Genomic DNA, 25,156 nt, shown 5'->3' with positions numbered 1-25,156 from the left:
AATTAAAATTAAAATTCATGGCACATTTGTCAACAACAAAATCTATTTGATATAAATTCTTGATAAAAGTAGATTACAAAAGAAAAAACCTATGATATAGTTACATAAATACAAAATATGTGATGAAGATATATGTAAATAATATCTAATTAAACTATGGTGTAGGTAGATAATGCAACTAATTTGTGATGCAGGTAGGCAATGCAATAAATCTGTGATGCAAGTAGTTAATTTACAAACAAAAAAAACAAATGATACATATGCAAAATTGTGCCCACTAACTCTTATAATAATAATAATAATAATAATAATAATAATAATAATAATAATTAAAAAATAGTTGCTACAATAAAGGGTGAGAATTTGGGAAGCTTCCATTCTACCCTTTCTCCCACTTTCATCAGACAAAGCAACGGCAATCCCTAATTTTATCTCTCAGTCCGTCTTACCCTCACTCTCTAAAAATTCGAACGGCGCTCCTCCCTGCTCCTCCTTCCAATTCAAACCCGCTCATCCATCGAGTCCGTCCACTTCACCGCCGCTCCTCTATCCAATTCAAAGGCATTCCTCCGGCGACACACACAGAGACATAAGAGGCCCAAAATACAAGTAAGGTTTTTGAATTTCAAATTTTCAATGGGTTTTTGTTCTTTAGGGTTTAGGGTCAAATTAGATGTTTATTTGTCGAATATGGTTTACGGTTTGAGGACAGTGGGTTTTGGAGGACGGTGGGTTTGGGATTAGGAATCTAGGATGGGTGCAGGTCTTTGGGATTGGAAGGGTTTCAATTTGGGTGTGCTCCGGTTTAGGGTGGGTGTAGGACCTGCATGTCATTAGGAGGGTGGGTGGGTAACAGTTCATAGGTTTAGGTTTAAGGTGGGTGGGTACAACGGCTGCAACCGTGCGTCGTGTAGGGCAATGGTGACTGGTGGGTGCACTATGCATGAATTAGGATTAGATTAGGTTAGGCAATTAGATTAGGATGGGAAATAGGATGGGGAAATAGATAAATAATTAAATTGATAATTAGATTAGGATGGGGAAATCCGAAATATGACATTTGACAAATAGAACTAGGGTTGATTATGTTTATGTGAAATTGCAAAATATGACTGATTATGTAGTGATTAATATATGCTTAATTTCTCATTGCTCAGTGATTAATATATGCTCAGTGATTATATGACATATTGTTGTGATTAATGGGCTACTTAGTGATTATATGCTCAGTGAAATTATGAGATGAGATTGTGGTGAACTTTGAATGAATTGAAATTAAGAGATGTGATTGTGGTGAACTTGTTGAAAAGATATTTAAATGATAGGATGATTGCAACAAGAACTTTAGGCCGAGACGTCTAAAAACACAAGAGCAACTTGCATAGAACGTTTATTTGATTGCTGGTTATGATGAGTTGAATATCTCTAACTCTTATGTTATTTTTTTTTCTTTTCTTTTTATCGAAATCTTTTATGAGCAACCTAATTTTAACAGAACCTTAATATCAAGTCTTGCATAGACTATAGTTCTTGGTCTTGGGTTATGTCTTTTTTATTTTGCTACGATACAACCATTGATCTGACTTTAATTTCAAGCCTTGTTGGTTTCTGGTTTTGATTTCATGAAACCATTTTCTAATAATGTTTATATATTCTCAATGTTTCCTTGTTCGTCAAACAAATATTCATGTGTTTGGAGCTTTGGATTGTTATTTTGGAGGTGTTTGAATTGCTAGCTTGGTACAAATACATATAATTCCAATATTTGGTTGTTTTTAACTTTGAATGACAAATCTTTTTCCTTTTGAATATTTTAACTGATGTGTGCAGAGTCATAAACTTTAAACAGGTAATAATTCTTGTTGACTATATATTCATTGGTGTAAATGTATATTCTTGTTAATTGTCTATTCATTGGTGTAAATGAATAGTTGCATGGTGTTAACTGTATACTCATTGGTATAAATGAATAGTTCTTGTTGATTACACTTCATTTGCAATTTGCAATGTAGATGACTAATCTGATGCTTGATGATGATGCACTTTTGGCATCTATGGAAACTTAACCACACTCCCAATTTGGTGTAGTCGCTCCAAATGAATTTGCAACCTACCAACCTCATGACACATGTAGTGGATATACGTAATCAAGTCGCTCAACTTCTTTGTTAGCCACAACTCAAAAAAGGAATAGGGAGTTAACAGAATACAGTGGGAGGCGAGAAAAGCTAAACTTCAACAGATTCGGTCAAGCTATTTCTCCTCGTGACAATGTGGCAGGATTTGGCCGCTACATAACCATGTTGGCTCGTGATGGTGGATTGATCCCAATTGATTCACCTGATTGGCGCCAAATAGATTCTTCAAAACTTGATCGAGTGTGGTTTTTGGTCCAGGTATTGATGTAATAAATACTGCAAATTTGTAAAATTTGACTTGTTGGATGCTTACAATTTTCTATGACAACTTAATTATTGTTTATGTAGGCCAGTATAGACTAAACAAATCCAAGAGCTGCTGGCAAGGATAAGAAAGTCAGGGGTATTGTGGAAACGAAGTTACATGATTGTATCAGGACATGAAGGGCTAAACTCCATAAGTTGTATTATGTTCCCTTTGAGAACTCCGAGCAGAGGAAGCACTGCAATGATGCTAAGGTAATCCAGACACAATGGTAAGCCTTGTAGCTTATTGGGATAAAATTGAAAATAAGGTTTGTAAAACTTTTCAACATTTTACTTACTATACTTCATTAAACCTTATTTGAAATGAAATTTAAATTTTGATAAAATGATTATTTTCTTTGTGGTGTTCCTTATTTGTTGTGAACTAGTAGAGATGTGCAACTCATGTCAAGAATTGAAAAATGTAAAAGAAGAGTCACATAACTGGAACAACAACTTTTGCTCAAATACAGAATGATTATGTGAGTGGATTCTTTTTCTATTATAATTTGATGTTGCCATGAATACTTGTTTTAGATAACACTTAAGATAGTTAATATATCTTATGATTTGTTAAAGATGAATATAAAGTTACAGGAATAGTGCATCAGAACCTTAGTCTTGTTTTCATTCCTGTTATTAGTACATGGTTAAAACTTGACTTAGTTTATGTGATTTGTTCCTCATTTTGTATCATGGGGACCTACATCAGTAATGCCATCCTAGCAGCATTAGGTTAGTTTAGAGATGGTAATAAGATCTATTTGAATTGTGCTTAGACCTGCCTCAAATTGATAATGCATTATCCAGAAAGTAATATTCCTCATATAGATACGTGGTCAACATTCTGCTCTCAAGGGAGTTGTGTTGTGGCTAATTATTTTCTGTTATTCTTAATTTTAGATTTTGTGAAATTGATTGAGCAATTATCTTTTTAACATCAGTGGCACCTCTTGTAGCACCCATGACTTGATTCATTACTGGTATTACACCTGATACATAGTTTAAATCAATAGGCGTTAACTAATATCTATAAGCATAACAACCATAGAAGATAAAGTTGATTGCAGTATTGTGAATAGTATCTCTACTTCAAAAGATGCATAACTACTTGCGTGATTTAAACACTCATCTAATATCAAACAGTTCAACACTGAATTACATGGAATAAGACATGCTTACAAAAACAGAGTGTATAAGTTTTCAGAAATTACATGCAATTCTAGGCTACCTATCTAATCAATATTGATTTTCTCAGACAACTTTGGGCCGGTCCAATGCAGATCTAATTCAAAATCTCACTGGACCTTTATTTTTTTCCACCTATGCAGATTTAAGGGCTAGAATGTTGTTAGCGGCTGGATCCACTAATATTTCAATACTTTTGTTTTCAACTGCTGACTTGCTTAGTGCTCTGTACAATCTTACAACATCAACACATCGACATAAAAGTAAGGACACATCACTAGATACAATCTTATTGTTGGGTCATAGTGTAGGTTTGCGTATATATAGGTTATGACTAAGGTTTTAAAACATAAAGGTCATCTCCAGACTCATAATTTTGAACCTAACCCTCATATTAAGGGCTTTAAAAGTTGTTGTAGATAATTTGCACATGATATAACCTGCATTTCTCCTGGAATTTGTATTTTGATTGGTACAAGCCAGAACTAGTCCAGAACAACCTAAAATATGCCAGTTGCCTTTTTAAGGCCTAAGGAATTCTTGTTTTATAAGAACTACTATTCTAACATAAGACATGATGACTAATGGGCATATTTAGAGGAAAACATATGTGTCGTATTCCATCTGCGAAATGATGTTTGTGTTTATATATAGTGCACTATATTTTCAATCATTGTAATTGTGATTGTTTAATGATTGTGGTTGTTTTCGAGATCTTTTTTTGTGTCTTAGGCTGAAGAACATGATGGAAGTAAACCTAATCGTGTGACTTTTTTCACTATGACACACACAAGAGGACCTAAGCAACTGCCAGTTGATGTTGAATATGCCAGAATGATGGTAATTTGTACATTTTCACTTGACCAAATTTATTTCCAGCAACCTTTAATGAAATGTAATGCATTTACGAATGATTAAGTCTTTTTCAAACAGTTGGCGTTTGAAAGTCTGGAAGTGGAGGTTTGGGAGCGTGGTGAAGAGGTAACAATGAAGGTTCAAAATAGGATTTATGCAGAAGTGGTGGGGCTAGAGAAGTGAAATCAAGTGTGCGACTTTCGCCTTGGAGTTGCTTGGGCAGATGTACCAAGAATTGTTATTGAGCAGCTAGGTATTTCTAGGGAAGTGAAGTATCTTCGGGAAGCTTATGAAGCTTGAAAACAAGCCACTGCTGTTGCGGAAGAAAAAATGACTCGTATGATGCATGAGGCAAATGAGAAAGCAAAAAATATGAAAAGAGAGCAAGAAGAAACCATACAAAGGCTTAGGGTCGAACAAGAGGAGAATTTGAGGTTGGCAAAGGTACAAATGGCTAAGCAATTGAAAGCCATGTTGGCACATATGGGCATTAACATTGGTTCATTTGGAGTGGGTGCTCTACAAAGTACTTCAACTCAATAGCAAGGGTGTGGAAGCTCACACGCTCAAATTTCAATGTTTTTCGAAGGGGGAGATGACAAAAATGTGCAGTGTGGACCTCCAGTTTCTAATGCCATGATGCGTGAGGATTGCCAAAATGAGAATATTGGTTAGTTGTCATCAAGCAACCCTTGTAGATATGTATTTTGTTTATATATTGCTGGTTTAACCGTTAGTATGTTTGAATTGGGGATTCATGCTTGGATAGGGGATACATGCTTGGATATGTTATATTTTGTTGTATATAGAGAATCCCGGGTATGTCCAGCATAGGATAACATGTATTTTTTGGTTTAACATTTGGATGGATTGTATTGTTCGGTTGCATGAATCGGTCTTAGCCAAGAACATGGGTTATGTAATATATTAACTTCACTATTTTAGTGCTAATGTTAATGATGCTAATGTTGATCTATGTTTAGTTTGTAATGGATGATTTGTATGTTCCTCAAATTTGGTGGAAATTAGGTCTTGTGAGCAAGCTAGGATTGATGATTTATATATTTAAATAAAAAAATTCCAATTGTGCTAAAGCTTTATTGTATTTATTAAAATATAATAGAGTGGCACAATTTTAAAGTTGTGGTGCCTTTGCTTTAATATTTATACAGCAATCTAAGCCCTTAAAATAGCAATTGTGCCCATCTTACACCATACATTCCATAGTCTCTATTAGAGGTGAGACACAAAATGGGTTGTATTTGTGCGTAGCCTTTGGGCACAAAACATCCTATTGTGTGCTATCACCAAAGGCAACGCCTATAGAGGCCACCAATAGAAATATAGTTGCTGCACTGTTGCTATTGGTATATGGGCACAATTATTGGGGCTTTTTGGCCTCAAAGGGCACAAATAATTTATGGTGCACGGTACTCATATTTTTTGTAGTGGATATATAGAAGCAAACTGAGATGCACAAATTGATATAGAAACTGGCCATATACCCCCGTTTTATTTTCCTTAATTTCAATTTTTTTTCTTTGTCCTTCCATAAAAAAAAGGGTCATAAACTAATGTTAATATGATTATTGAACCTTGTAATTACCAGAAAATTAAGTGCACAACTAGCATTTTATATTGCTTAAAAATATGCAGCGGAAACTGAACTTCAACTAGCGCGAAGTGCTAAAAATAAGTAGAAATAACTGAAGACATCCTCAGTCACATAGTAATATGGTAGAATAAGATGAAGGTTTATATTATATTACTCTCTGACGTTGTTCATATATTCTTGGCAAAAGCTACTGCGCCATAGCAGAAAATCTACAGTTTGCGCTCACTACATGGCAAATGCTCATTTTTAACACTAAAAGTCGTTGCAAGTCATTTTGCAGCGTTTTTTGCAGACGTTGTATTTCGCAATGTTGCAAAAGCTCAGTATCATTTGCAACGTTTTTTAAGTCAGAAGAAAAAATATTTTTAAAACTATGTGACTCAGCTATTTATGTCTACATACTAGACTATATATGTACGTCGTATATTGTGATTAATTTGTGTACGTTTGTACACACCTATAGCATGCAATTTACAGTTTCATTTTCCAGATTTTCTTGGTGCAGCCTGGCATTATTACTGATACTACTTGTTTGGAAATTCCAAATAATCCAGACTAACATTTTCAACACAATTAAAAGCAAACTAGATAAGGATTGGTGGGTTCTTAGATTGTCAATATGTATCGCAAAGCTAAAAAGGAGTTCATATATTATTTCATCGATGATTCAAATTGACAGTTTGGCATGATAAAACATTTTCAGGCGAATTCTTATCACCTTTATCATGTTCATGCATGTATACAAGGGGCGGTTAAAATCATGAAGTATATACCATGTATGCTAAGAGGAAGAGATTCTAAATTCTCCCAAACTAGTATATTTTCAAGGGTTTAAAAATATTGACAGCAAAGGATAATTTGCTGACATCTTTAACCCATAAAAATTTCCATCTAATATTAGATACCTTATTAGACTAAATGCAATTTTCAATGACCTTGGGTGACAGATGATGTCTACTAATTGAAAATTGACAGTACGCATATGACATGGTTCACTAAAAAAAATCCAGAATTATGATTTTTTACCAAAGTTATAGTGAATTTCAATCTAGAAAGGCCAATATATACCCCCTCCACTCCACCCCTCCCTAAATCACACAGTATACAATACCATTTCTCTCACTCTCTCCACTCCTTTGCTCTGGTGATTAGGTTCTAATCATCAGAGATTTTTTGTTTAGGTTTAGCCATGGCGAAGAAGAGCAAGGGAAGGCAAAAGGTGGAGATGGTCAAGATGGCCAATGAGAGCAATCTCCAAGTGACCTTCTCGAAGCGAAGGTCTGGCCTTTTCAAGAAGGCCAGTGAGCTGTGCACTCTCTGTGGCGCTGAGGTGGGCATCATTGTCTTCTCGCCAGGCAGAAGGGTCTTTTCCTTTGGGCACCCGAGCGTGGAGGCGGTCATGGACCGATTCCTCTCCCATAACCCATTCAATCCCCACCTTCACCCACCCTCTGGCACTATGCAGCTAATTGAGGCCCACCGCAATGCCACTGTGCACGAGCTCAATACCGAGCTGACTCAAGTCATGAACCAACTTGAGGCTGAAAAGAAGCGCCGCGATCAGCTGAACCAGATGACGAGGGTGAGCCAGGCTCAGTGCTGGTGGGAGGCTCCTGTGGATGAGATGCAGATGCCACAGTTGGACCAGCTGAAGAGTTCCCTTGTGGATCTGAAGATGAACGTGACGAAACAGGCTGATAGGGTTTTGATTCAGAACACATTGAACCCTAACAGCCAATTTTTTGTGGGGAGCTCAAGTCAGCAACCTGTTATGCCTCCTCACAACCTTCCCCATCCCAATGCATGGAACCACCCAGGACATGGACGCTTTTTCTGAAGGCGTGATGCTTATGTTGCTCGTTAGGCACTGCGACACAGTCTATTTCTCTCTGCAGCGTGTGTTATTTATTTGTGTGCATGTTGTTATTGTTTTTATTTTATCTTGTTTGTTTGGTATATGGATTATGACCCATATGTGTTGTGTTCGTTTGTTTTAATATTTTCATAGGTGAACTACAAGAATTTTTATTAGTAATGACGTTGTAAAATAAGGCCGTTTTAGGGGCCATAAAATAATTTTTTTTTAGAAAGCTTTGAATATTTCAGGTGGACTCAATTTGGTCATGCGATATGCGTCCAGTTTATCATTCTGTTAGAACTCAAATCTGCAGATGAGTTTATGAAATAAGACTTGGTATGATAGGGTTTGATTGGATATTTATGCGTTAAACTTGTAAGTAGTCAAAATTGAAGTTTTAGCCAGAATTAACTTGATCTTAACAATTTTAGCTAACTGCTCACGAGGATAGATTGTCGCTTAAGTTAGGGTTTCTTGATCCTATATAAAGAAGGCTATGCGCATAAACGAAAGGCGATATATACCAAACATATCAAGCCCTTATTTGGAATTTTTGCGTTCTTACCAATTTTCGAGCCTATAGTTTTGATCTTTGTGACTTAAGGGATTGCCCTGCAGAGTTCGCTTTAACTGTGGTTTTACGCGTTTAGGTGGCGACGTTGTTCTTGCAGTCGGAATTGTCATTTTAACTTGTCGACATTGCATATTTTAAAAACTTGGTTTAATTCCCTATTGCATGGGTTTCTTTTCATTAGTTTTTTCTTTGTAATCACTTTTCTTGCATTCATTCGATTAGTTTAAACCAATCCAATTGCTTTTCGCATGATTTAGCTCTCCTCAAATAGCTTTTACATTCAAGACATAGAAAGAACAAAATAGAGCTTTCAGTAGATGTACTAAGTATACATATTCCAGTTAAAAATGCAATCGTTTGATTGAAAGTTAAAAATGCAAAGTACTCATAATTTTGTCTACTAAGAGTACCTAGTACTTGTTCCTGTTGCCTGGAAATTTTGGTTAAGCACACTCAGAGTGCAAGTTGTTATATTTGAATCAATATTATCATTAAAAAATGGGCGATCATGCACTTTTTACCATGCATGTACCTCGCAGCTTCCAATATTCTTTGGAGGAATAATGCTTTACAAGTCAACCAAAATATATAAATTCGAAAATCTTGGAGTGAAATTCTACAAACCTTTACGTACACTAATCTTTGCCAAAAAAATGTAAGGAAACTCTCTCAAAAGTGAGAATCTTCACAGACTCTCAACTACCTCATGTGTTTTAGCACAATGTTTTATAATGGGTAAGAAAATTAATTTTTAAACTATGAAGTGACATAGAGTCCATGGAGAGTCTCACTCAGTCTCTTTAGCATTTCTTGTAAGCCTAACTTGCAAGCAGCAACACTGTATGCCAATTCCATAACCTCTGAAGACTGATGAAAGCCTTGGCCACCCCATTGTTAGGGTTTAGGGTTCACAAGTGATTTGGTCCCGATAGGCCATTCATTCCCATTGAATCATTTGAAACAGACGCTTGTGTTCACATGCATATATGTCGTATTTGTTGATTCCACGAAAAGCAGAGGAAATTGTACATACCCTAATTTGGATCGAAGTTTAGGATCTGATATGGTAACATAAGGCGCGACGTGCCGTTTGGGGATCATCGGAGTGCATATCATACTCTAGGGTTAAGACTATTGGAGCATTGGTCATGGTAGCTGAAACTCGAAGCTTATTTGCAGTAATTACTGAGTAAGTTAATCAACTAACATATTTGGGTTCCACTTCGGTACTACGAGCATTAAATGGCCTGAATTTGCTGGACCACAATAAAAACAATAATTCAAAACGCTCTAGGTCATCCAATCCTCGTAGCATAGAAGATAATAATAAATTATCAAAATGTATGAAAGCTTACAGGGATATTAAAGGCACCAGCTTTGAAATGGTGAGGTGATGTCTTGCTTTTTTTTCTCTAGAGACATAAATTAGATTTGACATTAATTGGCTGTGATGTCTCTGTCTTTGCTACTCTCCAATAATACCTACTCAGGGTAAAAGACATATTTTGCATGCATGTTAGTAACATGCATAACCATTGAATTATATGTTATGTTTTTAGAAAACTTGGCATGCTTGTCGAATTAGAATAGATGATTGCATACAACTGTATTCAAATTTACAATTGTAATTGACTAACTGACTAAAAATTGATCATAACCTAAACCAAGTTATCTGTTGCTAGAAAGTAGTTTGAAGTTAGAATTGATAGGACAAACTACATGATCTAAATTTACAGTTTTACAACATAATTTTTGCATGAGAATATTAGTTAGTTTGCATGGAATATATATGAATGCGAACATATATAACGAGATTGGGTTAAGTTGCAAGACTAATACTATAAGGATTTTTTTTTTTTCCCAAACACTCACATATTATGAGATCAAATTGTAAATATAGATTATTGATGACATAAAACTACAATCCAGAAATATGAAATGCTAGATATCTCTTGATCTATACTCCCGTTCGTATAGAGAAACAAGAAAGAGAGAATGTAAGCATAAATAGTCGCCAAGAGTTTTGATTGCGTTCCCCGGAAAAAAGATGGAGAGGTGCCCTGGTGAAAACCTCTCTTCCCCTCTGTTTTCCCTGATCGTAGCTATGGCCATCCTACAATTCTAATTTTTTGAAATTCTTTTTGTTATTTAATGGAAAAGTTGGATTTCCAGTAAAGACATTTTAAAGTTGGGTGAAGAGATAAAACAAATGGGGTTGAAATAAAATTTTCCGTTTCTATATTATGTCAATGATTTTTTTAAAGAGAACTAACGAAAAATCTTTAAAAACTTTAGTTTTAATGAAAAATGACAAATAAAGGTGTAATGAATAGTATCAGGAAAGGTAAAAATATCATTTTTCGTTAAAAGTGAACAGTACCGGAGTGTTTCGTTAAAACTCTTTTTTTTTTTAATATATATGTCAATGATCAATAGGTTATATCAGTTTCATAGTAATTGTACATTAAGTGAATAGATATTCATAACTTCCGAAAAGATATTGGAGTAATAATTTACGGTACTAATGTTAATATTGCATTAAGACCTCATTGGAAAATACAATAATACGCCCAACATAAGTGCTATTTAAGAGAAATAATGAGCAAAATAACCCTATAAATACAGGTCTTGTCCCTTCCAACCCTCACAAGTATTTGCACAAGAAAACCAAGCAAAGCATTTGGTAATCGTCATCTAATTATCTTCCTCACTCTTTTATCATCCTCCAGAGAAGTCTACTATATATGGTGATGAAGATCAAGAAACCTAGCCAAGGTCGCCAAAAGATTGCCATTGCCAAAATACCAAAGAGAAATAATTTACAAGTCACATTCTCTAAACGTCGTTCAGGGCTCTTCAAGAAGGCCAGTGAACTATGCACGCTTTGTGGGGTTGAGATTGCAATCATAGTCTTTTCTCCTGCCAACAAGCCCTTCTCATTTGGCCACCCTGAGGTTGATTCCATTGTCGACCGCTTCGCTGCTCGAAACCCTTACCCTAATTTCCAAGCAGGATCAACAGGTTCTACTCAACAGCTTGTTGAGGCTCACAGGAATGCTAGTGTCCACGAGCTTAACATGCGGCTCACCCAGGTTGTGAACCAGTTGGAGGCTGAGAAAAATTGTGGAGAAGCACTTGATAAAATAAGCAAAGCTAGTGAAAAACAGTGTTGGTGGGAAAGGCTTGTGGACGAACTAGGGTTTCATGAGCTTCAGATATTGAAGGCTTCAATGGAGGATCTCAAGAAAAATGTGACTAAACAAGCCAATTGGATTTTGATGGAGTCTAGTGCTCCTGCTGATGCTGCTAATTGTTCATCATCATCACCATTTTTTCATAAGGAACAATTGGTCATGGTCTTTTCTGAGTTTTTTATGTTCTTTAATTTCTTTTGAAGGGGAGTTACAAGCTAAGGTAGCACCTCGCTATGATTATCATTATATTACTTTGTTCATCTCTCTTTCTATTACAAGCTAATGGATTTTCTATACTATCATGGACATTGTTTATCTAAATATTGATTGTCATTGAATCCCTTAATTAATTAATGAAAAAGAAACAAGTTTGTTACAGTTTAGTAAGCGCATGATCGATGCACACACTTATAGTGGCTAAAAGGCTTGTCCCCAGTGTCAGCGACTAATTTTCTCGTTGTAGGGAATGCGAATGAATCAATATAAAGAGGTTAATTAAAGGTGAATATTAATACCTGCAGGGTTTCACCAATCATTTAAATGGCATCGTTATTGTAATTAACTCTTCTATAAACTGAATTAATTAGTTATCTAAGTACTATTACAGCCACGCGGGATTGTTCCTCTTGTGTCAAGTTAGCTTACTGAGTCTATCGGACAACAGTTACAAAAGAAAAGGAAATATTTTTTCTCACTACTCTTAAATGGTGTTGATTGCCATTAGATGAGTTCACAAATTTGCATAGTTGATAGATTAAATAACACTCATTTAACGGCAATCAATGTGGTAATGATTCTTACCACGACTGTAGGGGTGGAAATGTATATGTCTATTAACTTGTTGATGTGCATTATGATCCTTGTTCATGAGAGGGAAAAAACCCTAAACCCTTGCTGCTAATTACTAGATAGAGAGCAATACATGAAAAAAAACCCTCAACGGACGATCTTGGCTTTGGGATCGGCCGCACCGGCCCTATTGTCCCTTCCCTCTCTCTCTCTCCCTCCTTGTTTCTCTTATCTCCTTGTTTGGATTTCTATCCTATGGTTGTGGTATCTTTGGCAAGAAGAGTATTCATGCTTGTGGTCGCTCTCTCGCTTTGTGGAAGAGAACCTTTGTAGTGTCTATGACTTACATATCAAACTCATAGTTTTGAACGGCGGTTCTTGCTCATAATTGAGGTGGTCATTTTCATTTTTCTTTTGGTTTAAGCGATGGCAAAAGACTGCTCATGAAGCTCGGCATTTGCTGATGATAACTTATAACAATATTTTTTGCGCTAACGATTGCAAGATCATCACAAGATAGTGTGCTCTTTTCCACATGATGCCTTACAAAGGTTCTACGGCTTACAAGGTTCAATCCTCGTGAGTGTTATCTTTCATAATAGTTAATCTATTATTAAATGATGCTTTGGAATCGTAAGGTAATTTGGAAAGATAACTATTATGAAAGATTAACTATTATGAAAGATAACAATTAATCAAGAGGGTGTCCCTTCCCTCTCTCCCCACTTCCCTAATAAACCTTCACAATTAATCAAGAGGGTGTGCTATCCACATACTCCTTTTTACTTCTCATCTCTTATTAATTTATGTCATTTGATCTTCTTTAATTCATTCAATTCAACAACTACAAATTAAGAGGGTGTGTATTGAGTAAAAAGGGTGTGTGGATAGCACACCTCTTAGGGCTGGTTTGGTATTGCTGTGCTTTGAAAAAAAGCTGCTTCTGCTGTGCTGTGAGAATAAACAGCTGTGAAATAAAGCAGCAGAGTGTTTGGTAAACTTTTTTGTAAAAGTGCTTTTGAAAAAAAAAAAGCAGTATTAGAGTGTTTGGTAAACTTTTATGTAAAACAGATGTGAAAAAAAACCAGTTTTTCAAAGCTAGGTTTTGTAGCTTCTTGTTTTTGGCTTTTTTCATCCAAAACTGTGAAAAAAAGCTGAAGCTGAGTGTTTACCAAACACAAAAACAGCTCCCAGCTTTTTTTGATAGCAGCTTTTTTCAGAATCACCTCAGTACCAAACCAGGTCTTAATCAATTATAAATTGAATCCTCCAAATATTGTTCCATTGTATCGAGATAATGAATTCAAATTCCAAATAAAACGATTTTTTGATATTTTTCCGATGTTTCTATACCTAGCCTTTTTCTTTAGTTAAACACTAGTTTTGTTGTTTATTAAAAAAAAAAAAAGTCGGTAGTAGCACTGCTCGTCATCCATTTCTACAAGTGCAATTTCTCCTTACTTTTATATATGAGATTGCAAATTAAAGAAAATAGTTAGCTAAATGACATAGCCAAGAGGCTTGTGAAGCATTTATTATCCGCCCCAAATTCTGTGTTGAATTACCCTACATCAAGATCACTTGTATAAAAATAAAAATATCAAGTTGAGGACATCACCCATGCATCAATCCCAAATACGAGAAATGACAAACATGGCAATTGAAGGGAACCTCACAATTTCGAAATTGACGTGATGAAAAAAACGAACACATAATTTATATGATCAATGACAAAATAATTTTAATCTCATTAAAGATGCTCTAAATTTCGTATCTTTTATCAATTACGTTTTCTGTCACCCTAAATAGTATTTACAATTAGAACTTTGAAAACTTTAGCATTTATCCGATATGATGGTCTCAAATGTAAAATTAACAACCCAATTAACACTTCACCTCACTGTTGGGCAGTGGCAAAACCAGGAATTTTCGAGAGGAGGGGTGGGACTTCAAATGGTAAAAGGTCCTAAAAAATTTAGACAACCAAACTCATTTACTAGCTAATTAAGAACATGAGCTTATCCAAAACCCTGTTTCATATGCATATTGTTTCTTCACTCTTTTTTATTCGTCATTTCTTTCATATATCTACATATTTCTCCTCTATTTATTGCAAACAAATATTAAAACGAAATAATAATCAGACGGGCACCTCCACAAAAGCCTATCTGTTGAAGCTAAAATGTCAAAACACCCACAATACATACATACATACATACATACATACATATATTAGAATAAATTGTAAGCGTTTGATTCGGTTGAGATTAAATCTCAACCGTTGGGTAAAAGACCTCACTCTCTCTTATCTCTCAAAGAGTCTGCACTCTCTCTCGCACTCAGACCTTTCGAATCATTTCTGCACTCTCTCGGTCTCTCCTCTCCTCCTCCGCTCTTTCAACAGACTCAACACCTCTCTAATCTCTCGAATCGTCCATGCACTCTCTACTCTCCTCCTCATTCTCCTTTTGCCAACAAACTCAACACGTTGGCCGTCGAGTCATCGACCACCACACTTCTATGACTCCTCCATATTCCAGATCCAGGTTTTCTTATCTGTTATTAGTTAATGTTAGACTGGTATTTCTAGTTCACTAAAATTATTTTGGTAAATATTTTGAAACTACATGTTAAGAGGGTCAATATTAAGATTTGCATCCCTTGTGCAAATTGCAGAAGGCGCTTTTTTGTTTGTACCTACAAGTAGTATAAAAAAAAGAGAATTGATCAAAAGGTGTGTGTTACAAAATATTTGGAAACCAAATTTATTTGATCCATAACTTAGGACCTGGAAATTGCAAACAAAAAAGAAGAATGGATGCAAAAAAAAGGAATCACCTCTGCTACGCAACAGCAGAACCAGCGCACCGGAGCAGAGAATGGACGAACCAGTCCAATTTTTCGGCAAGGAGAGGGGGGCTGCCACTCCCCGCCCTCACGTGGCTTTGCCACTGCTATCGAGGATGCTTTGGCTTACAAAATATTAGTCATTACAAAGCCGTCTTAGTTCACACCCACACAGCATAGCCAAGGCTTCAGCCGTAGCGGCATTAAGAGCCTAAACCGCATACCTTGCCGTAGCAACCTCTCGATCCCCTAATTACAATTCCCACAAAACCATTCCGCGACGATGATGACTAGCTAGCATCTACATTCACCTTGAGGAAAGGAAATGTAAGGGGTGACCAAAGAACCACCGGAGCCTCCACCATTGAGAGAGACTGGAGGGAAACAGAAGGAGCACCAGGAACACAGAAGCCAAGGTAGAGATGGCAAAAAGAACCTGTGTGGATAGTGATTAAACAGAAACTGGCACCTAGCTTTCCAAATATGCCAACAAGTAAAGGCAACATGAGAAAGCAAAAAGCACTGCTCCTCCTTCAACCCAAACCTCCTAGTCACAATGGATTGGAACCAATCAAGCCAAGAAGAAATCCGAGGTCAATCAACTTTATAATTGAGAACTCCATCAAACCAAATAGGCTCCACCCAAGGGCATAATAAGAGGAGATGCTCAACAGATTCATCTTGACAGTTACATATTGGACACCTCGGTGATGGGGCAGATTTCCATACAAATAGACTACACTGTATATGCACAAATTTGTTTATGTTTTTTTTTCTTCACATTATTGTTTATGCGTGTTTTCCTCCATTTACCATTAAGTTTTCTTAAAAATGAATAAAAAAAGGCATGATGATAGTTATTTTGTTTGAAAAATAATAGGAAGATCATTTTTTATACCATATTTTGTAAAACAAATAATGTGACGGTTGATGGTTTGATTATTTTTTAATAATTTAAAGAAGACTTCTAACCAGCAACCGCCACATCATATGATATACAAATATAATCTCTATAGTATCACTCAATTTTGTTTTTAATTTTTCAGTTTACATTTTTTTGAGTGGGAAATGAAAAAAGTATATGTGGAAAATAAATAGTGAATAAGGAGACGAGAGAGAGGAGAAGAAATACATATGAATGAATGAAAACAAAATCTTGAAAGTGAAGCAATTTAAAATAGTTTTTACTTTTAGAGTTTTTATTTATAGGTTTCTTCTATGTCTTGTTCAACCCTCTGTCATTCACCATTCTTCATTCTTCATTCTTCATTCTTCATTCCCTTGAAGTATTTCTTTTCTATCCATAATACAACAAATAAATCAAAATTTAAAACGTAACTGAAAAGTAAAATGCATCTCAGACTCTAGAACAAAAAAAAGAATTGAAAATGGCAAAAAAGTACGTCTATTGAGTGCTGAGTAAAGGAGGCAAGTGAAAATAAAATATAAACATGTGTAATTCGCATTCTTAACAAATTCGAGATCTTACAGATTGAGCAATCTGAACTGTTCAAGAAAAAGATATATAAAAGTTGAAGAGATAAATTGTGCACGTGTAATTAGCATCCATTGTTAACAAATTCGAAATCTTACAAATTAAGCAAATGGAACCGTTCAAGAAAAAGATATATAAAAATTGAAGAGATAAATTGTGTGTGAAATGATCTAAGTGAGATAGATTAATAGGAAGTGCGGTGTAAAATTCAAAAATGATGTCAATAAAACAAATTCGAAAGAAAAGTGCACCTGGATCAGATTCGAATACTGACAAAGAGATGAGGTGGCATCTTATTTGTTATGACGTAATCAATTGATTTAATCCGCCCTGGCCCCATAGATTTTTTTATTTTAAGGGATAATTGTACTATGACCTTCTATACTCTAGAGCTATAACAGTTTGGTCCATTTACATTTTTCAAAAACCTTTTTAAATAGAGCAATAACTTTTTTTTTAGTACATCGATATTTTTACACTAAAGGGAGAAAGTTTGACTAAACCACACAATGGACAACCTAATTTGGTATCAAATTCCCCATCTACGAGATTCAAACCTAAAACCTCTCAATTTCAAGTGAAGTGGAATACTAGCTTTAATCAACTAAGTAGTCCAGATGTATAATTGATTTTTGCTATTGCAATCAATCGCCATATGTTTGAAAAATAACTTAAGCTCTTCTTTCGGCCAATCTATTAAGTGAAGTGTTATTTTTTTAAGGGTAACACCTCTATTTATTTAGAACAGCAAGTTAAAAAAAATAATCATGTTTATTGTTCATTTAACAATCTTGATATTATGATTATGAATTAGCATCTATACCAGGGGTGGGTAAGGGTCGAGCCGGGCCCAAATTGAGAAGGATTGGACTGGATAGGCTTAAAAAGGAAACAGGATGGGCCAGGCGGGGTATTGCAAATCTGATCACTGGAACCGGACCTAACCTAGCCCATTTCAAACGAGCCGGTTCGGGATGGGTCCACGGGTCCTCTTACTCTTTTTTTTTTCTCGATTTTGATCGCCTCCCGATCTTTAACTCGCTCATTGTCTCGGCCAAGCCCGACCCGACCTAGACCCGCTCCACCATCACCGTCAGATTCACCATCACCACAACCTTCTCTTGCACTTGTCGAGCACCTTGAAGCTCTCCTCCCTCACATCTGCCGCATAAAACCTAACAATCATTTCATAAATTCAAAGCTAACATTTTAAATTAAAATTTTTATATATACATAAACATGTGTGTGTGTGTGTGTGTGTGTGTGTGTAATTCTACTGTACCTGTGGAGAACAGAATAGGAGGCGAAGCTCGATGTTGCAGATTTTGAGCCGGTTGCTGGGTATATGCCTGGTTATGCTTTGTTGAGATTGGAGAAGACGAGAGGAAGAAAGGGGTTGAGCTGGGTTTAGGGCAGGTGAGATGGGGGATAGAGAGAGAGAGAGGGGGAGGAGATCGAGAGGGATGGGATTGAAATGGAGGGGATCGAGAGAGATCGAAAGAGATGAGAGATGAGGTAGGAGACTCGGAGTGGAATCGGGAGAGAGAGAGGGTGAGGGTGAAGGTGAGGCTTGAGTGAAATTAGGTTTAAGAAGGGTAATAAACAATAGTCAGTAGGAATGAACGGTCCGGGTCAGGGGCCCAGTTAAGAGTTACCTATAAAACACAAATGTTCTTTTTTAACCAAAAAAAATAAAAAAATCATCTACATTAAATGGTGGAGGTGTGGGCTAATGCTCACAATGAGCTATTAGTAATATGGTTCAAATTCGTCTTTGGCAAGAATCGAATCTAAGACTTCTCACAAAAAGGAATACTACTAGACAACAATACTAAGTAGCAACACAAATGTTAATAAGAAAGATTAATATAAAAGCTTACACCATTTGAGATGTCATTGTGACAGTAATATTAACATGTGGTCCCTTTTTGCCCCATTAAAATTGTTAACAAATTGAGAAGTCAACAAAGATCAGCATTGTCAACGCTTGGTGGGTATAAAGAGATATCATGGAGATTAATAATAGGATGAACACAAGGATATATAGTAGTTTACCCATGTATATTTGTGTTACACGAGAATAGACTTTGGAGGCCTCTAAAGATAAAGGGGTCCAAAACTTTTCTTCAACTTAACAACCCCTTTATATAAGCCTAAAACCTTCTACTAGAGGGTCATGTATGTGGCTTTTATAAGATGATGTGGTGACACACCCCAATCCAAAATGTCCACTTGGACTCCAAATCAAGCTGCGATGGCCGACACCTTAAATGTGACGAAGCCATAAAGTGTACTGTGGTGGAATATGTGAATAAATTTAAACCTAAAAGTGCCTAATTTAAAGAGTGCGCTGGTGAGCGGGAATGAACCCATATCACACGTGATGTCAGAGCATAAGTAAAGTACAGTAGAGTGGATTGATAATTATACCATTGGAGGTAGTCTCCAATACCATATTTTCCAAGAATCCTCGTCGACAAAAAGCTCAGCCACTAAAACTTGAAGGGGCGAAAAATAAGGGTAAGTGGGCCTAAAAATAAAGTTTTGTAAAACCCTTTTCAAAAACATAATAATCCCTCACTATAAAACAAGTATAGTTTCCAAAATATACATATTACGTATAATATGAAAATACCTACCGTAGCCTGTAAAATCACAAGATTGCCATGTATCGCAATATTGAATAAAGTACATATAACAACCAATAACACATAATCTCTCCTACGCAAACATATCACATCGGGTGCTTATCGACACATGCTGACACACGAGTTCATGCAGAGGTATTATGACATGAACATGACTAGGTGTAACAATAATATACGCTCTGGTGCTACACTCACGTGAAGACTGGTGCTATTCGTGATCACATACGAGTCGGAGTTGCCTATTGCAATCTATATGACAAGATTGGCACCTACTTGGATCCAAGGAGAGCGTGCGGTGCGGATGTGAACATACATGTGAAAGACTGGCCCTGGCCCTAGGCGAGCACTAACACCGATGCAGCAAACGATGAGCAAATAACATAATTATAATCATGCCACAACCATTCAACAATTCTAGTCAATATCATATTATTCATGACCATAAATATAATTAAGGCATCCCTTTATAGTAAGCTTACATGTGCATCTCGTAGGATTATTTCATCATTTCCCAACAATAAGGCATTTCTTATAAAAGTACGTTTAATCATTGAAATCACGTAGAGAATTTATTAATAATTGTATATATGGAAACTAACCAATACATACATACATACATATATATATATATATATATATATCAAAGAAATACCCACTCACAAATCATGTCGTCGAATCGAACCCGTTTGAACTAGAATAGCCGAAGTCACCCATAATAATCGCACCTAAGCAATATATTAGGACCCATTAGTAAAACTCCATTAAAACAATTAAATTGGGAAAACGGAGTGTGAATTTGGAACCAGGGTGTTGAAATATGCTAAAGAAGGTCCCAGGTAAGTTTCGTAAAAAGTCAACGGTCAACCCTAAAAGTCAACCGAAACGCCTTGGTGGTCAACTACGTTAAAACTTTGGAATTTCACTAAATGGATGTCAAAAATGGACTTAGAACGTCGAAATTAGCCTAGGAGGGTTTCCAAGAAATTTTGAAAACGACAATATAAGGAATATTCTAAGAATATTCCAATAATATTCCTAGAATATTATGAGCCCAATTTTGGAAATGGGCCGGCTAGGGCATTGGCCCAAAGGTTATGGACCAAGGATTATGGGCCGAGCTGAGCAGGAATAGTGCCCCAATTGTTTGGGCCGGGTTGGGACCAATTTTGGGCTTAGGCCTTTTCCTTTTTTTTTTTTTTTTTTTTTCCCTTCTCTGGCCGGTTGCCGCTGCAACCGCCAGGTTCCACCCAACTCTGACCACTCCAAAACTCCCCTAAACCTAGCCTTCCAATATATCAAAATGAAGATCACAGAAGCAAGGGTTCGAATTATAACTTTGGTTTCCTCGGCCGTGGCCGGAGGTGGTCGAAAAAAAAGGGTCAAAGCGGTCTAACCTCCACCAGAAAACTGAAAGCTTTCCCCTCCCCGTGTTATTTTGCCAACTCGTGCAAATAAATCAGAAAACAATCCAAAACGACAATAAAAACATGATCTAAAGGTACTTGATCCTTACCTAGTCGGAGATGGTCGAGAGTTCGCCGGTGGTCCATCGGGAAAAAGGTGAATATTGGCCTCTACTGCTGTGCAAAGAGGGAAATCTCAATCTAGAAGCTTTGGTCTTCATCTATGGTATGGGTTATGACGCTCGCCGAAGGGAGTGGCAAGCGGTGGTGGTCGTTGGTGGCAATGGAGCTTGCCAAAGGAGTTGTGTTTTGCTAGTCTCTGTAGAACGGATGAATGAGGGAGAAATGATGTGTGAAATGCGAGAGAGATGGGGAGAGAGAGTCTTAGTGAGAGAGAGTTTGAAAGAGAGGGACTAAAATTTTGGGAGAGAGAGGACACGAGATTAGAGGAAGGGATGGGGAGTCCCACGTAGGTGAGTTCCCATTGGACAGAAAATGAGAGAAAATCTTCCCTTAAAATATTAAAAAAAACCAAACAGAAAATATTTAAATAATAATATAATAATTTCGAAAATATATATAAAATAGTAATTTTTCACAAAAGTATTTCTCGGATTCGTGGATTCGTAGTTTTGTAAAATCTTCGTCGTAAGTTCATATTCAATTCTGCTTGCACCTATGCGTTCGTATCATCGAGTACCTCAAGAATACGGCAAAATAGTAACTCTTACCCATCACGAAAAGACAGTCAACGAAAGTCAAAATCCTTGCCATTAATGACTCATTTAGCACTCCAAACTTTCTATAATTAAAAAGAAAAGTACACTTGTGAGGAGTATAGAATGAGATTTGTGGAGTGCTAATAAAAGTTGCCTTTATAAAATCGTAGAATTAGGGACAGGTTGTCTCATATGGCCTCATCTAAACCATTCAATAAATATCTAGAGATCAACAAATATCTAGTCTTGGTCAAATAGCCAAAGGGTCTTCATTTAATGGTGATTTATAGGAAAAGCATTCATAGGAGGCAGTCATCCGTAGAAAGCTTTGGAGAGGCGGTCGTCTGTAAAATGCTCGATAAATGTGGTTGTCCGTAGAGCACTCGAGAGAAGTGGTTGTCCTAGAGAGTTATGGAGAGACGATCGTCGGTAGAGCACTCGGGAGATGTGGTCGTTCGTAGAGCACTCTGGATAGGTAGTTGTTCATAAAGAACCTGGGAGAGATGGTCGTCTGTAGAGAGTTCGAGAGAGGCAATCGTCTATAGAGAGCTCTGGATAGGCGGTCATCTATAGAGAACTCGAGAGAGGTGGTTTATCATGTGCCAAAGGGTTTCTTAAATCTAACAATGATCTAGTCCCCAATCAAAGAGTCCTCCATCCAACGGTAATCTAGTCCCGGTCAACGACACTTTCCTTAAAATGGTGACATGGCAAGAGTAGGGTCGGGTTAGATAGGGATCCGCGTTAACAAAACTAATGAATGGTCTTGCCATACCAGTATGAGCCGCCTAAAAAGGTCTACATAGACCCAAAAAAGCAACAAGTTGAGCTACAAAGCCCATAATACCAACTCGAGAAGTTCCAGATTGAGCATAATAGCATGAGTCACTAAGTACTACAAGTAAAGCACTTAGCATACTAAGCACTACAAGTAAAGCACTCAGCATACTCACTCTAAAATCTCTAGCATCAATCACTAAAAACCTAACCTATTAGACCTGATCAATTTCTATTCTCTGTGACCTAGCACCGTGTCCGATAACTTTTTGACACATAGTCTTAAGCATGTCTGCTCAATTCTTAACTTTGCACCACATGTCAATCACTGCCAAGGAAAATAGCATATGGAGAGCCCTCAACAATAGCCCACTTGCCCAGAAAGAAGCCTGATAAATAGAGCCCATATCTGTGAAATCCCATCCCCGGATTTCACTATTTAAAATTACATATCTCGTATTTTGTATTCATATTCGTAGTTTTGACATGTTTATATTTACGGTGTATAAAAAATTTATTCGATAAGTAAAAGGACAAAATTACCCCTATTGTGTTAAATGAGATTCTTTGTAGACATACTTGATATTTTCATAATTTATCGGATTTCTTTGCATATCTGAAAGGTACATGTTGATACAAACGCGTGAGCGCAAACAAAACGTAAATTGGAGTTATAACGAAAGAGTTATTAACGAACAAAGACAAGGGCAAAATGGTCCTTTATTTATTAAATATGGAAGGCTTCAGATTTGTTGGAGCAGGAATGGTGGGGATAAACCCACGTGTGCGGCTGTGCTAAAGAGAAGAGAAGAGAAAGGGGTGTGGAACTGCCCAATTAGAGGAAGGGCGGATGAATGAGAAGATAGAGCCGGGATGGGAAGGGAGAGAAGAGAGAAACACCGGATCACCCTAGAACCGACAACCCGACCTGGTTTAGCCAGACTTTCGTGAGTTTTTCGATGATTTTCTATCAAATTTTCGACAAATTTCTTCGAGCTACCACCTGGAAAACCCTCATCGATCTTCCATCTCCCATTTGTACCCATAATCGAAGATGTTTGGCCCTAATTTCACAAAGAATGAAACCTATCAGCGTTAATGGGTGCACGGCGGCGATTCACAGTTTCTGTGAACACTACCGTCAATCACTACCATCAATCGACTCCTCTTAACCCCAGGAGTAAAGCCCAAACATTGGATAAGGTGTTGGAGTTCGTTTGGTGACGAATCGAAGCTCACCCCTTTCGGGGTTTCCAATGGTTCAAGGGATTTTCCTGCCAAACTAGGCTTAGCCCAGGTAGGAAAAATGTTCCTCTCCTTGAGTTGTACATTTTTGTAAAATTTGGTGAATTTTAGTGTTGGTCGGAATTTGGGGTTTCCATTCGCTAGAAATCGCCTCCCGTGGCGGCACGTGGCCAATGGGCCAATTTTGCCTTTTTAAGTTAAATTCGATGTTTCTGATTTCAAATTTGATAGCCGTTTGATATAGTTTGATAGTTTGAACCTAGTATGGAATACTATGCGACTTGACCATTTTATGATTCGATGATCTGACCGATGAATCGTCACCAAACATTAATATATTATAGTACGTAATATTTGAAGATCATAGGAATTGACAGATTGGGAATCCGACGTACGGATCTTCCTAAATTGAATTTCTATGTTTGTAAAACCAAACGTTGATAGCAACCTAATTTTAGCAATTGGCGGAGATCCGACCGTTGGATTATTCTGAAATTTTAGAATATTGTTCTAGAAGATAAATGAGACCCACCCTTAGGAAGTTACCGATCGGAAATCCATGGGCGGATGTTCCAAATTGACTTGTATAGGGTTGTGGACCCCACATTTGACAGAGACTTGATTTTTGTTCAATATGCTACGAATTGATCTTAATTATTAAAATCAGTATTACTAGAGACTATGTAGGGATTCATGGGCCTATATTGGTTAGTGAGTTATCCCAGATAATATATACATCGGTTTACGTGTATAGGACGTCATATTGTGATATATATATATATATATATATATATATATATGTTTATTTATCTTCTTAATAATGTGAATGATAAGTATGATAAATGTTATAACAATGTGATCCTAGAATCCTATTAAAAGTATTTTGTAGAACTTATATGCTTGTGTGACATATTAGTTAGTGGCCGTGAGAAGTTGATGGTGTAGGTGACTACGTTGCAACTCATAGGGGGATGAGGTATGGGTAGGCTGTGTGTTGAATTTACTGCACCATGTAGTAGTGGTACATGAATGGTCCTGCTTGGTATATCCGCGATGGGGGACCATACGTATTTCAAGGGTGATCATGCTTGGTATATCCGTGGTGGGTGATCACCGCCTGCATGATTAAACTATGCTTATGGTTCTGCTTGGTATATCCGCGATGGGGGACTATACACATTCTAGAAGTGATTATGCTTAGTATATCCGCGATGGGTGATCACTACCTAAAGATGTAGGATACAGTCTTGCTTGGTATATCCGCGATGAGAGATTGTTAGGGTTAATCATGCTTGGTATATCTACGATGGGTGATCACTACCTACATTATTAGTCTATGCATATGGTTTTGCTTGGTATATCCGTGATGGGTGATCACTACCTAGAGGTAGGATGTGGTCCTGCTTGGTATATCCGCGATAGGGGCAATACGTATTTAGGGGTGATCATGCTTGGTATATCCACGATGGGCGATCACTGCCTGTGCAATGAGATTATGCCTATGG

At 36.9% G+C, this 25,156-nt stretch overlaps 2 protein-coding genes across 2 annotated transcripts; both read left to right on the top strand.

The window, feature by feature from the left end:
* Positions 1–7,291: 7,291 nt before the first annotated feature.
* Positions 7,292–7,939, top strand: LOC137724335 (agamous-like MADS-box protein AGL62). Its single transcript, XM_068463076.1, has one exon. The coding sequence runs from the start codon at positions 7,292–7,294 to the stop codon at positions 7,937–7,939; it is 648 nt and encodes a 215-aa protein (XP_068319177.1).
* A 3,339-nt stretch (positions 7,940–11,278) lies between these two features.
* Positions 11,279–11,929, top strand: LOC137724901 (agamous-like MADS-box protein AGL62). The gene has a single exon (XM_068463551.1). The coding sequence runs from the start codon at positions 11,279–11,281 to the stop codon at positions 11,927–11,929; it is 651 nt and encodes a 216-aa protein (XP_068319652.1).
* Positions 11,930–25,156: the final 13,227 nt, after the last annotated feature.

The sequence above is a fragment of the Pyrus communis genome, chromosome 2 (assembly GCF_963583255.1).
Source record: "Pyrus communis chromosome 2, drPyrComm1.1, whole genome shotgun sequence".
Classification (NCBI taxonomy): Eukaryota; Viridiplantae; Streptophyta; class Magnoliopsida; order Rosales; family Rosaceae; genus Pyrus; species Pyrus communis.
This window is presented reverse-complemented; position numbering and strand designations above follow the sequence as displayed.